Here is a 15,883-nt window from a genome sequence, read left to right on the forward strand (position 1 = left end):
GGGATAGCAGGTATAGTAGGGAGAGATGGTGCCTATAGTAGCAGTGGGGGGATAATAGCCTCTGGGAAGGGACTGGGGCTGTGGGATAGCAGGTATAGTAGGGAGAGATGGTGCCTATAGTAGCAGTGGGGGGATAATAGCCTCTGGGAAGGGACTGGGTCTGTGGGATAGCAGGTATAGTAGGGAGAGATTGTGCCTATAGTATCACTGGGGGGATACAAGCCTCTGGGAAGGGACTGGGGCTGTAGGATAGCAGGTATAGTAGGGAGAGATGGTGCCTATAGTAGCAGTGGGGGGATAATAGCCTCTGGGAAGGGACTGGGGCTGTGGGACAGCAGGTATAGTAGGGAGAGATGGTGCCTATGGTAGCAGTGGGGGGATAATAGCCTCTGGGAAGGGACTGGGGCTGTGGGATAGCAGGTATAGTAGGGAGAGATGGTGCCTATAGTAGCAGTGGGGGGATAATAGCCTCTGGGAAGGGACTGGGGCTGTGGGATAGCAGGTATAGTAGGGAGAGATGGTGCCTATAGTAGCAGTGGGGGTATAATAGGCTCTGGGAAGGGACTGGGGCTGTGGGATAGCAGGTATAGTAGGGAGAGATGGTGCCTATAGTAGCAGTAGGATAATAGCCTCTGGGAAGGGACTGGGGCTGTGGGATAGCAGGTATAGTAGGGAGAGATGGTGCCTATAGTAGCAGTGGGGGGATAATAGCCTCCGGGAAGGGACTGTGGCTGTGGGATAGCAGGTATAGTAGGGAGAGATGGTGCCTATAGTAGCAGTAGGATAATAGCCTCTGGGAAGGGACTGGGGCTGTGGGATAGCAGGTATAGTAGGGAGAGATGGTGCCTATAGTAGCAGTGGGGGGATAATAGCCTCTGGGAAGGGACTGGGGCTGTGGGATAGCAGGTATAGTAGGGAGAGATGGTGCCTATAGTAGCAGTGGGGGGATAATAGCCTCTGGGAAGGGACTGCGGCTGTGGGATAGCAGGTATAGTAGGGAGAGATGGTGCCTATAGTAGCAGTGGGGGGATAATAGCCTCTGGGAAGGGACTGGGGCTGTGGGATAGCAGGTATAGTAGGGAGAGATGGTGCCTATAGTAGCAGTGGGGGGATAATAGCCTCTGGGAAGGGACTGCGGCTGTGGGATAGCAGGTATAGTAGGGAGAGATGGTGCCTATAGTAGCAGTGGGGGGATAATAGCCTCTGGGAAGGGACTGGGGCTGTGGGATAGCAGGTATAGTAGGGAGAGATTGTGCCTATAGTATCACTGGGGGGATACAAGCCTCTGGGAAGGGACTGGGGCTGTGGGATAGCAGGTATAGTAGGGAGAGATGGTGCCTATAGTAGCAGTGGGGGGATAATAGCCTCTGGGAAGGGACTGGGGCTGTGGGACAGCAGGTATAGTAGGGAGAGATGGTGCCTATAGTAGCAGTGGGGGTATAATAGGCTCTGGGAAGGGACTGGGGCTGTGGGATAGCAGGTATAGTAGGGAGAGATGGTGCCTATAGTAGCAGTGGGGGGATAATAGCCTCTGGGAAGGGACTGGGGCTGTGGGATAGCAGGTATAGTAGGGAGAGATGGTGCCTATAGTAGCAGTGGGGGTATAATAGGCTCTGGGAAGGGACTGGGGCTGTGGGATAGCAGGTGTAGTAGGGAGAGATGGTGCCTATAGTAGCAGTAGGATAATAGCCTCTGGGAAGGGACTGGGGCTGTGGGATAGCAGGTATAGTAGGGAGAGATGGTGCCTATAGTAGCAGTGGGGGGATAATAGCCTCCGGGAAGGGACTGTGGCTGTGGGATAGCAGGTATAGTAGGGAGAGATGGTGCCTATAGTAGCAGTAGGATAATAGCCTCTGGGAAGGGACTGGGGCTGTGGGATAGCAGGTATAGTAGGGAGAGATGGTGCCTATAGTAGCAGTGGGGGGATAATAGCCTCTGGGAAGGGACTGGGGCTGTGGGATAGCAGGTATAGTAGGGAGAGATGGTGCCTATAGTAGCAGTGGGGGATAATAGCCTCTGGGAAGGGACTGCGGCTGTGGGATAGCAGGTATAGTAGGGAGAGATGGTGCCTATAGTAGCAGTGGGGGGATAATAGCCTCTGGGAAGGGACTGGGGCTGTGGGATAGCAGGTATAGTAGGGAGAGATGGTGCCTATAGTAGCAGTGGGGGGATAATAGCCTCTGGAAAGGGACTGCGGCTGTGGGATAGCAGGTATAGTAGGGAGAGGTGGTGCCTATAGTAGCAGTGGGGGGATAATAGCCTCTGGGAAGGGACTGGGGCTGTGGGATAGCAGGTATAGTAGGGAGAGATGGTGCCTATAGTAGCAGTGGGGGGATAATAGCCTCTGGGAAGGGACTGGGGCTGTGGGATAGCAGGTATAGTAGGGAGAGATGGTGCCTATAGTAGCAGTGGGGGGATAATAGCCTCTGGGAAGGGACTGGGGCTGTGGGATAGCAGGTATAGTAGGGAGAGATGGTGCCTATAGTAGCAGTGGGGGGATAATAGCCTCTGGGAAGGGACTGGGGCTGTGGGATAGCAGTTATAGTAGGGAGAGATTGTGCCTATAGTATCACTGGGGGGATACAGGCCTCTGGGAAGGGACTGGGGCTGTGGGATAGCAGGTATAGTAGGGAGAGATGGTGCCTATAGTAGCAGTGGGGGGATAATAGCCTCTGGGAAGGGACTGGGGCTGTGGGACAGCAGGTATAGTAGGGAGAGATGGTGCCTATGGTAGCAGTGGGGGGATAATAGCCTCTGGGAAGGGACTGGGGCTGTGGGATAGCAGGTATAGTAGGGAGAGATGGTGCCTATAGTAGCAGTGGGGGGATAATAGCCTCTGGGAAGGGACTGGGGCTGTGGGATAGAAGGTATAGTAGGGAGAGATGGTGCCTATAGTTGCAGTGGGGGGATAATAGCCTCTGAGAAGCGACTGGGGCTGTGGGGATAGCAGGTATAGTAGGGAGAAATGGTGCCTATAGTAGCAGTGGGGGGATAATAGCCTCTGGGAAGGGACTGGGGCTGTGGGATAGCAGGTATAGTAGGGAGAGATGGTGCCTATAGTTGCAGTGGGGGGATAATAGCCTCTGGGAAGGGACTGGGGCTGTGGGATAGCAGGTATAGTAGGGAGATGGTGCCTATAGTAGCAGTGGAGGGATAATAGCCTCTGGGAAGGGACTGGGGCTGTGGGATAGCAGGTATAGTAGGGAGAGATGGTGCCTATAGTAGCAGTGGGGGATAATAGCCTCTGGGAAGGGACTGGGGCTGTGGGATAGCAGGTATAGTAGGTAGAGATGGTGCCTATAGTAGCAGTGGGGGGATAATAGCCTCTGGGAAGGGACTGGGGCTGTGGGATAGCAGGTATAGTAGGGAGAGATGGTGCCTATAGTAGCAGTGGGGGGGATAATAGCCTCTGGGAAGGGACTGGGGCTGTGGGATAGCAGGTATAGTAGGGAGAGATGGTGCCTATAATAGCAGTGGGGGGATAATAGCCTCTGGGAAGGGACTGGGGCTGTGGGATAGCAGGTATAGTAGGGAGAGATGGTGCCTATAGTAGCAGTAGGGGATAATAGCCTCTGGGAAGGGACTGGGGCTGTGGGATAGCAGGTATAGTAGGGAGAGATGGTGCCTATAGTAGCAGTGGGATAATAGCCTCTGGGAAGGGACTGGGGCTGTGGGATAGCAGGTGTAGTAGGGAGAGATGGTGCCTATAGTAGCAGTGGGGGGATAATAGCCTCTGGGAAGGGACTGGGGCTGTGGGATAGCAGGTATAGTAGGGAGAGATGGTGCCTATAGTAGCAGTGGGGGGATAATAGCCTCTGGGAAGGGACTGGGGCTGTGGGATAGCAGGTATAGTAGGGAGAGATGGTGCCTATAGTAGCAGTAGGGGATAATAGCCTCTGGGAAGGGACTGGGGCTGTGGGATAGCAGGTATAGTAGGGAGAGATGGTGCCTATAGTAGCAGTGGGATAATAGCCTCTGGGAAGGGACTGGGGCTGTGGGATAGCAGGTGTAGTAGGGAGAGATGGTGCCTATAGTAGCAGTGGGGGGATAATAGCCTCTGGGAAGGGACTGGGGCTGTGGGATAGCAGGTATAGTAGGGAGAGATGGTGCCTATAGTAGCAGTGGGGGATAATAGCCTCTGGGAAGGGACTGGGGCTGTGGGATAGCAGGTATAGTAGGGAGAGATGGTGCCTATAATAGCAGTGGGGGGATAATAGCCTCTGGGAAGGGACTGGGGCTGTGGGATAGCAGGTATAGTAGGGAGAGATGGTGCCTATAGTAGCAGTAGGGGATAATAGCCTCTGGGAAGGGACTGGGGCTGTGGGATAGCAGGTATAGTAGGGAGAGATGGTGCCTATAGTAGCAGTGGGATAATAGCCTCTGGGAAGGGACTGGGGCTGTGGGATAGCAGGTATAGTAGGGAGAGATGGGGCCTATAGTAGCAGTGGGGGGATAATAGCCTCTGGGAAGGGACTGGGGCTGCTGTGGGATAGCAGGTATAGTAGGGAGAGATGGTGCCTATAGTAGCAGTAGGATAATAGCCTCTGGGAAGGGACTGGGGCTGTGGGATAGCAAGTATAGTAGGGAGAGAATTTTATTAAAATATATTAAACAAATACAATTAAACAATAATTATATTTCAATCAAGCAAAAAACAAACAAACATATAAATCAATATCACATCAAAAAAAACAAAGCGTACCTCCCTCCAAAGCATCTTATTTCTTACAGATCATTATGAAACACATATCAAGAGGCATCTTTATGTTTCTTTTTTTGAAAATTGTCCAAACATTTCCCAGCAGACCGTTTAACCTGTACCCGCACACCTACCCCCTGACTCTCCATCACATCTTGCTCCCCCAACTCCCCTTCCTCCAGTGACTCCTTTTCTGCCCCCTGACACTGAAAAGCCCCTTCCCTTTTGCTCTTCTTCCTGCTGGAGATGATATCAGATGAGAGACTTTTCCTTTTCTCCCTCTCCTCCTCTCCCTCCTCCATTCTCTCCAACTCTACCTGTTCCTCTGCTAAATCCCCCCATGACTTCCCTCCTGGCAAAACAAACCTATTTTCAGTTGGGAGGGTAATTACACCCGGGCACTGAGCCTCCTTAGCTTTATTAGATTTGCTGCCCACCACTATCCAACCATCCCCTCCACCTCCCTCCTCTTGTGCTGCCTGTACCTTTGCCTGTTTGTTCTCTCTCTCCTTCCCTCTCACCTCTGTTGGGCGCCCCCTGTCTGTCTCTTTTGCCCCACCTGCCCTCTCCTCCCCCCTTCCCTCAGTCTGGGGCAAGTTCTCCCCTGGCATTGGGGTACTCATTACTTTTTCCAGATTGGGACAAGCCTTCCTAATGTTGCGCCAGGCATCGGGGCAGGCCCTATAAGCATGGCCGGATTGCATACACAGGTTACACTTTATGGCCTTTACACACTCCTTGCTTGGGTGCCCAGTCTCCCCACACAAAGCACATTTCTGTATGTTACACTTTACAGCATAATGCCTGTTGGACCCACATTTATAGCATAGCCTGGGCTGGCCCACATAGAAACAGACACCCCTTGCTTTCCCAATGAAAAAGGAATTTGGGAGATGTTTCTGAACATTCTGATCCACATGCAGTTTTACTTGGACTTTATACCCCCCTATCCAGAATCCCTCTTCATCAAACACGGGCTCCAGGGGGGATAGGACAGTGCACTGGCGCCGGAGCCATATGAGGATGTCCTGCTCATGCACTGTCTCTCTCTTCATGATAATGGTGACCAGTTTGGTTTCGGGTTTGGACACAGGGATTACCCTAAACCCCTCCCACTCCTTGGCCTCTTTACTCAGATGGTACCGCCTCCAGAACTCCTCTAACCCTTGGGATAACTTATAGCTTAAATCAAACTCTGTGTCTGTGACACTCAGCAAGGCATAAACGTCCTGTGGGGTAAAACCCAGCAACTGTTTAATAATGTTTCTGGCCACAAACCTGCGCCCCGGGAAATCCTCCCTCTCTTTCTCCCACTTAATTTTCACAACATTCTTCCTCTTATCAAACTCATCATCAAACTCCTCATCCTGCTCACGTGCAAAGAATCTCCTTCCCTCCCAAACACTGCCCCCCGCAGCCCCAGCAACACTCTCAGTCCCCCCTTGCACATTGCTTTCCCCAGCAGAATAAACGACATTTTTTCCTTCCCCTCCCCCCTCAGTCACACACGTTGCATTACCTGCAATCACCTGCACCACTCCCAGCCACTTGCACCTCAGCTGCCCCAACACTCACTGCCCCTCCCCCCTCACTCACACACATTGCATTACCTGCAATCACCTGCACCTCAGCCCTCATCCCACTCACGGCAGCTGCACACACACCATCAGTATTGGAAAGACCGTTACTATGCACAGTATCAGTAGCAACGCTACATTCTGCAACAGTTTTTGAAACCTCAGTCTCTTTGAGCAGTTCAACGACTTTAAGCAGTCTCTCAGTAGTCACATTGCCTTCTTTCATCTGCTCAAACCTCTTCTTTTTGCCATACAGCGCCCTCCATGGCTCTATAACAGCCAGAATGTCTTTAATGTAGATCTCAGTCTCTTCCAGCTCCTTATTGAGGAAAGTCACCTCTCTGATAAATCGAGCTCTCCTCTCTCCTTTCAGCGAATCCTCACTCTTTATCAGTCTGTCAATGTCTCTGTTTAACTTACTTTGTTTTCCTCCAAAACACCGCAGCTCTTTCAAAGCATTAATAATGGTGTCATACTGTATAACAGTCTCAGTACCTTTGTGCCCTTCCCCAGCTTTCCCCAGGGGGCCGGCAGCCATTACCTGCTCACTCTCCAGGGCCACACGGCTTCCATGTACCTCACAGGCAGTAGCCATTTCCTGGTCACTCAGAGCGCTCTCTGCAACCTCCAGGGCCACACAGCTTCCATGTTCCCCATTGGCAGCAGCCATCTCCTGGTTGGTCAGAACACTTTCTGCAACCACCATTGCCATATGGCTTCCATGCCCCTCACTGCCAGCAGCCATTTTGCAGTCATCAGACTCTCCTCTCACCTCCTGGTTTGCCTCTGCCGTAGCTCCGCAGCTCCCTGCAGTTACTCCAACACCGGCGCCCAGGTCCTCAGAGTCACTCTCCATGCCGCTTTGGGAACAGGTTTTGCTTTTCTTTTCCTTTCCTTTATCAGAGCAGGAAACATTGCCCTCTGCAGTGCGCTCCACTGTCACCATGATGTTGGACTCAGTGGCCTTCCTGCTGCTTCTCAAACGGGTCTCAACTACCCGGCCAAATGGTTTCGCCTTCTTCCCCATTGAGTAGGGAAAAACAGTAAAAAACAGAGAAAAAGTACCCACAAAACTAACCCCCAGACCCAGCCGGGCCTGGGAGAAAGTCACAACTCCACAGAGCACTCAGAGCACCTCCACTCAGTAGCAACAGCAATGAGCAAATGGCCTCTGGGAAGGGGGTGTGGCTGTGGGATAGCAAGTATAGTAGGGAGAGATGGTGCCTATAGTAGCAGTGGGGGGATAATAGCCTCTGGGAAGGGACTGGGGCTGTGGGATAGCAAGTATAGTAGGGAGAGATGGTGCCTATAGTAGCAGTGGGGGGATAATAGCCTCCGGGAAGGGACTGTGGCTGTGGGATAGCAGGTATAGTAAGGAGAGATGGTGCCTATAGTAGCAGTAGGATAATAGCCTCTGGGAAGGGACTGGGGCTGTGGGATAGCAGGTATAGTAAGGAGAGATGGTGCCTATAGTAGCAGTGGGGGGATAATAGCCTCTGGGAAGGGACTGGGGCTGTGGGATAGCAGGTATAGTAGGGAGAGATGGTGCTATAGTAGCAGTGGGGGGGATAATAGCCTCTGGGAAGGGACTGGGGCTGTGGGATAGCAAGTATAGTAGGGAGAGATGGTGCCTATAGTAGCAAGTGGGGGATAATAGCCTCCGGGAAGGGACTGTGGCTGTGGGATAGCAAGGTATAGTAAGGAGAGATGGTGCCTATAGTAGCAGTAGGATAATAGCCTCTGGGAAGGGACTGGGGCTGTGGGATAGGCAGGTATAGTAAGGAGAGATGGTGCCTATAGTAGGCAGTGGGGGGATAATAGCCTCTGGGAAGGGACTGGGGCTGTGGGATAGCAGGTATAGTAGGGAGAGGTGGTGCCTATAGTAGCAGTGGGGGGATAATAGCCTCTGGGAAGGGACTGGGGCTGTGGGATAGCAGGTATAGTAGGGAGAGATGGTGCCTATAGTAGCAGTGGGGGGATAATAGCCTCTGGGAAGGGACTGGGGCTGTGGGATAGCAGGTATAGTAGGGAGAGATGGTGGCCTATAGTAACAGTGGGGGATAATAGCCTCTGGGAAGGGACTGGGCTGTGGGATAGCAGGTATAGTAGGGAGAGATGGTGCCTATAGTAACAGTGGGGGGATAATAGCCTCTGGGAAGGGACTGGGGCTGTGGGATAGCAGGTTATAGTAGGGAGAGATGGTGCCTATAGAGCAGTGGAGGGATAATAGCCTCTGGGAAGGGACTGGGACTGTGGGATAGCACGGTATAGTAGGGAAGAGATGTAGCCTATATAGCAGTGGAGGGATAATAGCCTCTGGGAAGGGACTGGGGCTGGTGGCGATAGAGGGCTATAGTAGGGAGAGTGGTGCCTATAGTAGCAGTGGGGGGATACATATCCTCTGGAAGGGACTGGGGCTGTGGGATAGCAGGTGTAGTAGGGAGAGACTGGTGCCTATAGTAGCAGTGGGATAATAGGCTCTGGGAAGGGACTGTGGCTGTGGGATAGCAGTATAGTAGGGAGAGATGGTGCCTATAGTAGCAGTGGGGGGATAATATCCTCTGGGAAGGGACTGGGGCTGTGGGATAGCAGGTGTAGTAGGGAGAGATGGTGCCTATAGTAGCAGTGGGATAATAGCCTCTGGGAAGGGACTGTGGCTGTGGGATAGCAGGTATAGTAGGGAGAGATGGTGCCTATAGTAGCAGTGGGGGGATAATAGCCTCTGGGAAGGGACTGGGGCTGTGGGATAGCAGGTATAGTAGGGAGAGATGGTGCCTATAGTAGCAGTGGGTGGATAATAGCCTCTGGGAAGGGACTGGGACTGTGGGATAGCAGGTATAGTAGGGAGAGATGGTGCCTATAGTAGCAGTGGGATAATAGCCTCTGGGAAGGGACTGGGGCTGTGGGATAGCAGGTATAGTAGGGAGAGATGGTGCCTATAGTAGCAGTGGGGGGATAATAGCCTCTGGGAAGGGACTGGGGCTGTGGGATAGCAGGTATAGTAGGGAGAGATGGTGCCTATAGTAGCAGTAGGGGGATAATAGCCTCTGGGAAGGGACTGGGACTGTGGGATAGCAGGTATAGTAGGGAGAGATGGTGCCTATAGTAGCAGTGGGATAATAGCCTCTGGGAAGGGACTGTGGCTGTGGGATAGCAGGTATAGTAGGGAGAGATGGTGCCTATAGTAGCAGTGGGGGGGATAATAGCCTCTGGGAAGGGACTGGGACTGTGGGATAGCAGGTATAGTAGGGAGAGATGGTGCCTATAGTAGCAGTGGGATAATAGCCTCTGGGAAGGGACTGTGGCTGTGGGATAGCAGGTATAGTAGGGAGAGATGGTGCCTATAGTAGCAGTGGGGGGATAATAGCCTCTGGAAAGGGACTGGGGCTGTGGGATAGCAGGTATAGTAGGGAGAGATGGTGCCTATAGTAGCAGTGGGTGGATAATAGCCTCTGGGAAGGGACTGGGACTGTGGGATAGCAGGTATAGTAGGGAGAGATGGTGCCTATAGTAGCAGTGGGATAATAGCCTCTGGGAAGGGACTGGGGCTGTGGGATATCAGGTATAGTAGGGAGAGATGGTGCCTATAGTAGCAGTGGGGGGATAATAGCCTCTGGAAAGGGACTGGGGCTGTGGGATAGCAGGTATAGTAGGGAGAGATGGTGCCTATAGTAGCAGTGGGTGGATAATAGCCTCTGGGAAGGGACTGGGACTGTGGGATAGCAGGTATAGTAGGGAGAGATGGTGCCTATAGTAGCAGTGGGATAAAGCCTCTGGGAAGGGACTGTGGCTGTGGGATAGCAGGTATAGTAGGGAGAGATGGTGCCTATAGTAGCAGTGGGGGGGATAATAGCCTCTGGAAAGGGACTGGGGCTGTGGGATAGCAGGTATAGTAGGGAGAGATGGTGCCTATAGTAGCAGTGGGATAATAGCCTCTGGGAAGGGACTGGGACTGTGGGATAGCAGGTATAGTAGGGAGAGATGGTGCCTATAGTAGCAGTGGGATAATAGCCTCTGGGAAGGGACTGGGGCTGTGGGATAGCAGGTATAGTAGGGAGAGATGGTGCCTATAGTAGCAGTGGAGGGATAATAGCCTCTGGGAAGGGACTGGGACTGTGGGATAGCAGGTATAGTAGGGAGAGATGGTGGCCTATAGTAGCAGTGGGTGGATAATAGCCTCTGGGAAGGGACTGGGACTGTGGGATAGCAGGTATAGTAGGGAGAGATGGTGCCTATAGTAGCAGTGGGATAATAGCCTCTGGGAAGGGACTGGGCTGTGGGATAGCAGGTATAGTAGGGAGAGATGGTGCCTATAGTAGCAGTGGGGGGATAATAGCCTCTGGGAAGGGACTGGGGCTTTGGGATAGCAAGTATAGTAGGGAGAGATGGTGCCTATAGTAGCAGTGGGGGATAATAGCCTCTGGGAAGGGACTGGGGCTGTGGGATAGCAGGTATAGTAGGGAGAGATGGTGCCTATAGTAGCAGTAGGGGGATAATAGCCTCTGGGAAGGGACTGGGACTGTGGGATAGCAGGTATAGTAGGGAGAGATGGTGCCTATAGTAGCAGTGGGATAATAGCCTCTGGGAAGGGACTGTGGCTGTGGGATAGCAGGTATAGTAGGGAGAGATGGTGCCTATAGTAGCAGTGGGGGGATAATAGCCTCTGGGAAGGGACTGTGGCTGTGGGATAGCAGGTATAGTAGGGAGTGGTGGTGCCTATAGTAGCAGTGGGGGGATAATAGCCTCTGGGAAGGGACTGGGGCTGTGGGATAGCAGGTTATAGTAGGGAGAGATGGTGCCTATAGTAGCAGTGGGGGGATAATAGCCTCTGGGAAGGGACTGGGGCTGTGGGATAGCAGGTATAGTAGGGAGAGATGGTGCCTATAGTAGCAGTGGGGGGATAATAGCCTCTGGGAAGGGACTGGGGCTGTGGGATAGCAGGTATAGTAGGGAGAGATGGTGCCTATAGTAGCAGTGGGGGGATAATAGCCTCTGGGAAGGGATTGGGGCTGTGGGATAGCAGGTATAGTAGGGAGAGATGGTGGCTATAGTAGCAGTGGGGGGATAATAGCCTCTGGGAAGGGACTGGGGCTGTGGGATAGCAGGTATAGTAGGGAGAGATGGTGCCTATAGTAGCAGTGGGATAATAGCCTCTGGGAAGGGACTGGGACTGTGGGGATAGCAGGTATAGTAGGGAGAGATGGTGGCTATAGTAGCAGTGGGGGGATAATAGCCTCTGGGAAGGGACTGGGGCTGTGGGATAGCAGGTATAGTAGGGAGAGATGGTGCCTATAGTAGCAGTGGGGGGATAATAGCCTCTGGGAAGGGACTGGGGCTGTGGGATAGCAGGTATAGTAGGGAGAGATGGTGCTTATAGTAGCAGTGGGGGGATAATAGCCTCTGGGAAGGGACTGGGGCTGTGGGATAGCAGGTATAATAGGGAGAGATGGTGCCTATAGTAGCAGTGGGGGGATAATAGCCTCTGGGAAGGGACTGGGGCTGTGGGATAGCAGGTATAGTAGGGAGAGATGGTGCCTATAGTAGCAGTGGGGGGATAATAGCCTCTGGGAAGGGACTGGGGCTGTGGGATAGCAGGTATAGTAGGGAGAGATGGTGCCTATAGTAGCAGTGGGATAATAGCCTCTGGGAAGGGACTGGGGCTGTGGGATAGCAGGTATAGTAGGGAGAGATGGTGCCTATAGTAGCAGTAGGATAATAATTGTATCTGTGTACTATGTACAGAAGAAGCAGACCCAGGCCGCATTATGATAATGGGGTTCTGCTTCTTCTAAAGTCCCACTGTACAACACTATAATATATCTTTCTCTACAGGATCTGTATCAAGCAAAGTGGCTGTACGAGGCTGTGCTACTAAAAGTATTTGTGATCTTGGAGGCACTTCTGTCAGTTCTCCTGAATTTTCAATGGATGTGAAATTCTCATGCACTAGTGGCAGCTTTAGTATCCTAAAATGGCTGCTGGAGCAATTCCTGTTTGGGAAAAATAAAGAGGATTCGAACGTCCGTCTAAACTAAAAAAAATTTGAGTTTTTAAACAACACTTTTAGCTCGAAAAATTTGTGATTTTCAAATATGAACTGAATATTTTCGTACAAACAACAGCATTATCATGACATTTTATGAATACAACATGATCAAGTTTATTTTGAATTTATACCATGACGAGTTTATACGACTTTGAAGGCCATAAAAAATGAATTTTAGTAAATCAGTCAGTGTCAATGTAATTCCTATTAAAAGTAGTATTTGTTTGTTCCTTTCTGTTCTCTTTGTCTAATTATTGACACAATATCCCCTTTAGGTGGCAGCTGGCTTTAGCAACAAAATATAAGGTTTTGCCTAATAAAGGAAAACATAATTCTAAGCAACTTACCAGTGTGGGTTAAAAACAGCTCTCATACGGAGTGCATGTAGTGTACAGTAATTCTACAGAGTTCCAATTAATAACTACAGGTATCAGACCCCTTATCCGGAGACCCATTATCCAGAAAGTTCCGAATTACGGAAAGCCCATCTCCCATAGACTCCATTTTAATCAAATAATTCACATTTTTAAAAATGATTTTCCTTTTTCTCTGTAATAATAAAGCAGTACATGTACTTGGTCCCAACTAAGATATAATTACCACTTATTGGGGGCAGAACAGCCCTATTGGGTTTATTTAATGGTTAAATGATTCCCTTTTCTCTGTAATAATAAAACAGTACCTGTACTTGATCCCAACTAAGATATAATTACCCCTTATTGGGGGCAGAACAGCCCTATTGGGTTTATTTAATGGTTACATTTAATGGATTTTCAATGGATGTGAAATTCTCCTGCACCAGTGGCAGCTTTGGTATCCATCAGGGGTACTTTATGTTATTACTTTTCCCCATTGCTTTCATTAAAGCAGTACCTAGTGTTTATCTCTGATACAAGGAAATGTAATTCTGAACGCCTTTCCAATATACTATATGTTCTTTAACACAGTTAGTAACATAGTAACATAGTAAGTTGGGTTGAAAAAAGACATACGTCCATCAAGTTCAACCATAATGCCTATATATAACCTGCCTAACTACTAGTTGATCCAGAGGAAGGCAAAAAACCCATCTGAAGCCTCTCTAATTTGCCACAGAGGGGAAAAAATTCCTTCCTGACTCCAAGATGGCAATCGGACCAAATGGTTTCAATGGTTTTAGAAGTTAGGTGTCAATCTAGTTGTTATTGAACTGTTTGTTCCTTTCCATTCTCCGTGTCTATTTATTGAAGATCCCCAGCAGAAGCCATTGCCCCTTTAGGTGGCAGCTGCCTTTTGCAATGTTGTTTCAAGACAATGCAGTTTCAGGACCAGCAGTGCAGAGAATACAAACAGCTGGACATTAGCAACCTTACACACAGTACCAGTACCGGACCCTAGGCCATGTTTACAGAGAATATAAAACAGAGAAATATCACCTTTGTAGAGCTCAGTGAAACCCTTACTTTGGCAAATAGACAGTGCCCAAAAAGATCTGGGGACCCTGGATCATTATAAAACAAAGTTGAAGACCAATAGTTCTACATCTCTTTACATAATTAACCTTTTTAGTGCCATAGGACGTAGATTCTACGTCCTAGGCACTAAAGGACCAAAGTGCCATAGAACGTAGAATCTACGTCCTATGGCACTTTCGGGTTTACAAGCGCTGCGCTCGCTTTTAAAGCAGCGCAGCGCTTGTAAAGCCTGCACAACCCCCTAGGCAACGAGCAAGAATGGACATACTCACCGATCCGGTCGCCCAGCCGCACCGATCCGGTCCCTTAGCCAATGACAGCAGTGGACACGCATTGATGACGTGTCCACTGCTGTCCCTTTAAATGTCGCCGCCCCTGCGTCGCCTCTTCACTCCTGCTGTGCACGTGTGACTGCTGGAGCCCCCCTGCTGCCTTCCTGCTGCCTTCCTGCTGGATTGGTCGCCCTGATTGCCTGCCTGCATTGTGTGAGCTGAACTACAACTCTCTAACCACTGTTTATTTTGCTTATTTTATCTCAACTGTCTAAAAATTTTTTTTTTTTTTTTTTTTCCATTTCTTCTTCTATCTTTGTCATTATTACACTTTTACACACATACACACTTATTTACAACTTTCCAAAGCACACACAGACACTTACACACACACTTACACTTAGAAAAAAAAAAAAAAAAAAAACTTTCTTTCTTTTCTTTTCTTTCTTTCTTTGCTTTCTTTGGCAGTCTTTTTTTTTACTAAAACTTTATTTCTGATCTTGCTCTATAATTATCTGATTTATTTGGTTGCATTTTAGTGTTTTTTTTGGCATTTTCATAATTGATTTCTGTTTTTATTGCACTGTAACTTTTGTATTGCTATTGGGTGCTGAATTTGCAGTGACGTTGGTGGATCCAGGGCTCTGGCCACCGATTTCATTGCAATTATTGTTCTTCTGTTGGTTTAGGTGGTTTTATTCGGTTTTACTGATTTTATGGTGTTTTATCCTTGCATTGTTCTTTATTGTGTGTTTAGTGCCCCAAAAAAGGTTGCTTTTGCAGTGACATTGGTGGATCCAGGGCTCTGACCACCGATTTCATTGCAATTATTGTTCTTCTGTTGGTTTAGGTGGTTTTATTCGGTTTTACTGATTTTATGGTGTTTTATCTTTGCATTGTTCTTTATTGTGTGTTTAGTGCCCCAAAAAAGGTTGCTTTTGCAGTGACATTGGTGGATCCAGGGCTCTGACCACCGATTTCATTGCAATTATTGTTCTTCTGTTGGTTTAGGTGGTTTTATTCGGTTTTACTGATTTTATGGTGTTTTATCTTTGCATTGTTCTTTATTGTGTGTTTAGTGCCCCAAAAAAGGTTGCTTTTGCAGTGACATTGGTGGATCCAGGGCTCTGACCACCGATTTCATTGCAATTATTGTTCTTCTGTTGGTTTAGGTGGTTTTATTCGGTTTTACTGATTTTATGGTGTTTTATCTTTGCATTGTTCTTTATTGTGTGTTTAGTGCCCCAAAAAAGGTTGCTTTTGCAGTGACATTGGTGGATCCAGGGCTCTGACCACCGATTTCATTGCAATTATTGTTCTTCTGTTGGTTTAGGTGGTTTTATTCGGTTTTACTGATTTTATGGTGTTTTATCTTTGCATTGTTCTTTATTGTGTGTTTAGTGCCCCAAAAAAGGTTGCTTTTGCAGTGACATAGGTGGATCCAGGGCTCTGACCACCAATTTCATTGCAATTATTGTTCTTCTGTTGGTTTAGGTGGTTTTATTGGGTTTTACTGATTTTATGGTGTTTTATCTTTGCATTGTTCTTTATTGTGTGTTTAGTGCCCCAAAAAAGGTTGCTTTTGCAGTGACATTGGTGGATCCAGGGCTCTGACCACCGATTTCATTGCAATTATTGTTCTTCTGTTGGTTTAGGTGGTTTTATTCGGTTTTACTGATTTTATGGTGTTTTATCTTTGCATTGTTCTTTATTGTGTGTTTAGTGCCCCAAAAAAGGTTGCTTTTGCAGTGACATTAGTGGATCCAGGGCTCTGACCACTGATTTCATTGCAATTATTGTTCTTTGATTGCTTTTAGTGGTTTTATTCCATTTGA

The 15,883-nt window shown here is 49.1% G+C and overlaps 1 protein-coding gene across 1 annotated transcript in view; it reads left to right on the forward strand.

Moving 5' to 3' along the window:
• Positions 1-12,553, forward strand: part of LOC100493190 (phospholipase A2 inhibitor 25 kDa subunit) — a 102,273-nt gene extending 89,720 nt beyond the window's left edge. Inside the window, exon 5 of the mRNA XM_031905841.1 lies at positions 12,109-12,553. Coding sequence (XP_031761701.1) covers positions 12,109-12,311 — 203 coding nt within the window. The 3' untranslated portion in view covers positions 12,312-12,553. The remainder of the gene's footprint in view (positions 1-12,108) is intronic.
• Positions 12,554-15,883: the final 3,330 nt, after the last annotated feature.

This window comes from Xenopus tropicalis, chromosome 7, assembly GCF_000004195.4.
Source record: "Xenopus tropicalis strain Nigerian chromosome 7, UCB_Xtro_10.0, whole genome shotgun sequence".
NCBI classification, from domain to species: domain Eukaryota; kingdom Metazoa; phylum Chordata; class Amphibia; order Anura; family Pipidae; genus Xenopus; species Xenopus tropicalis.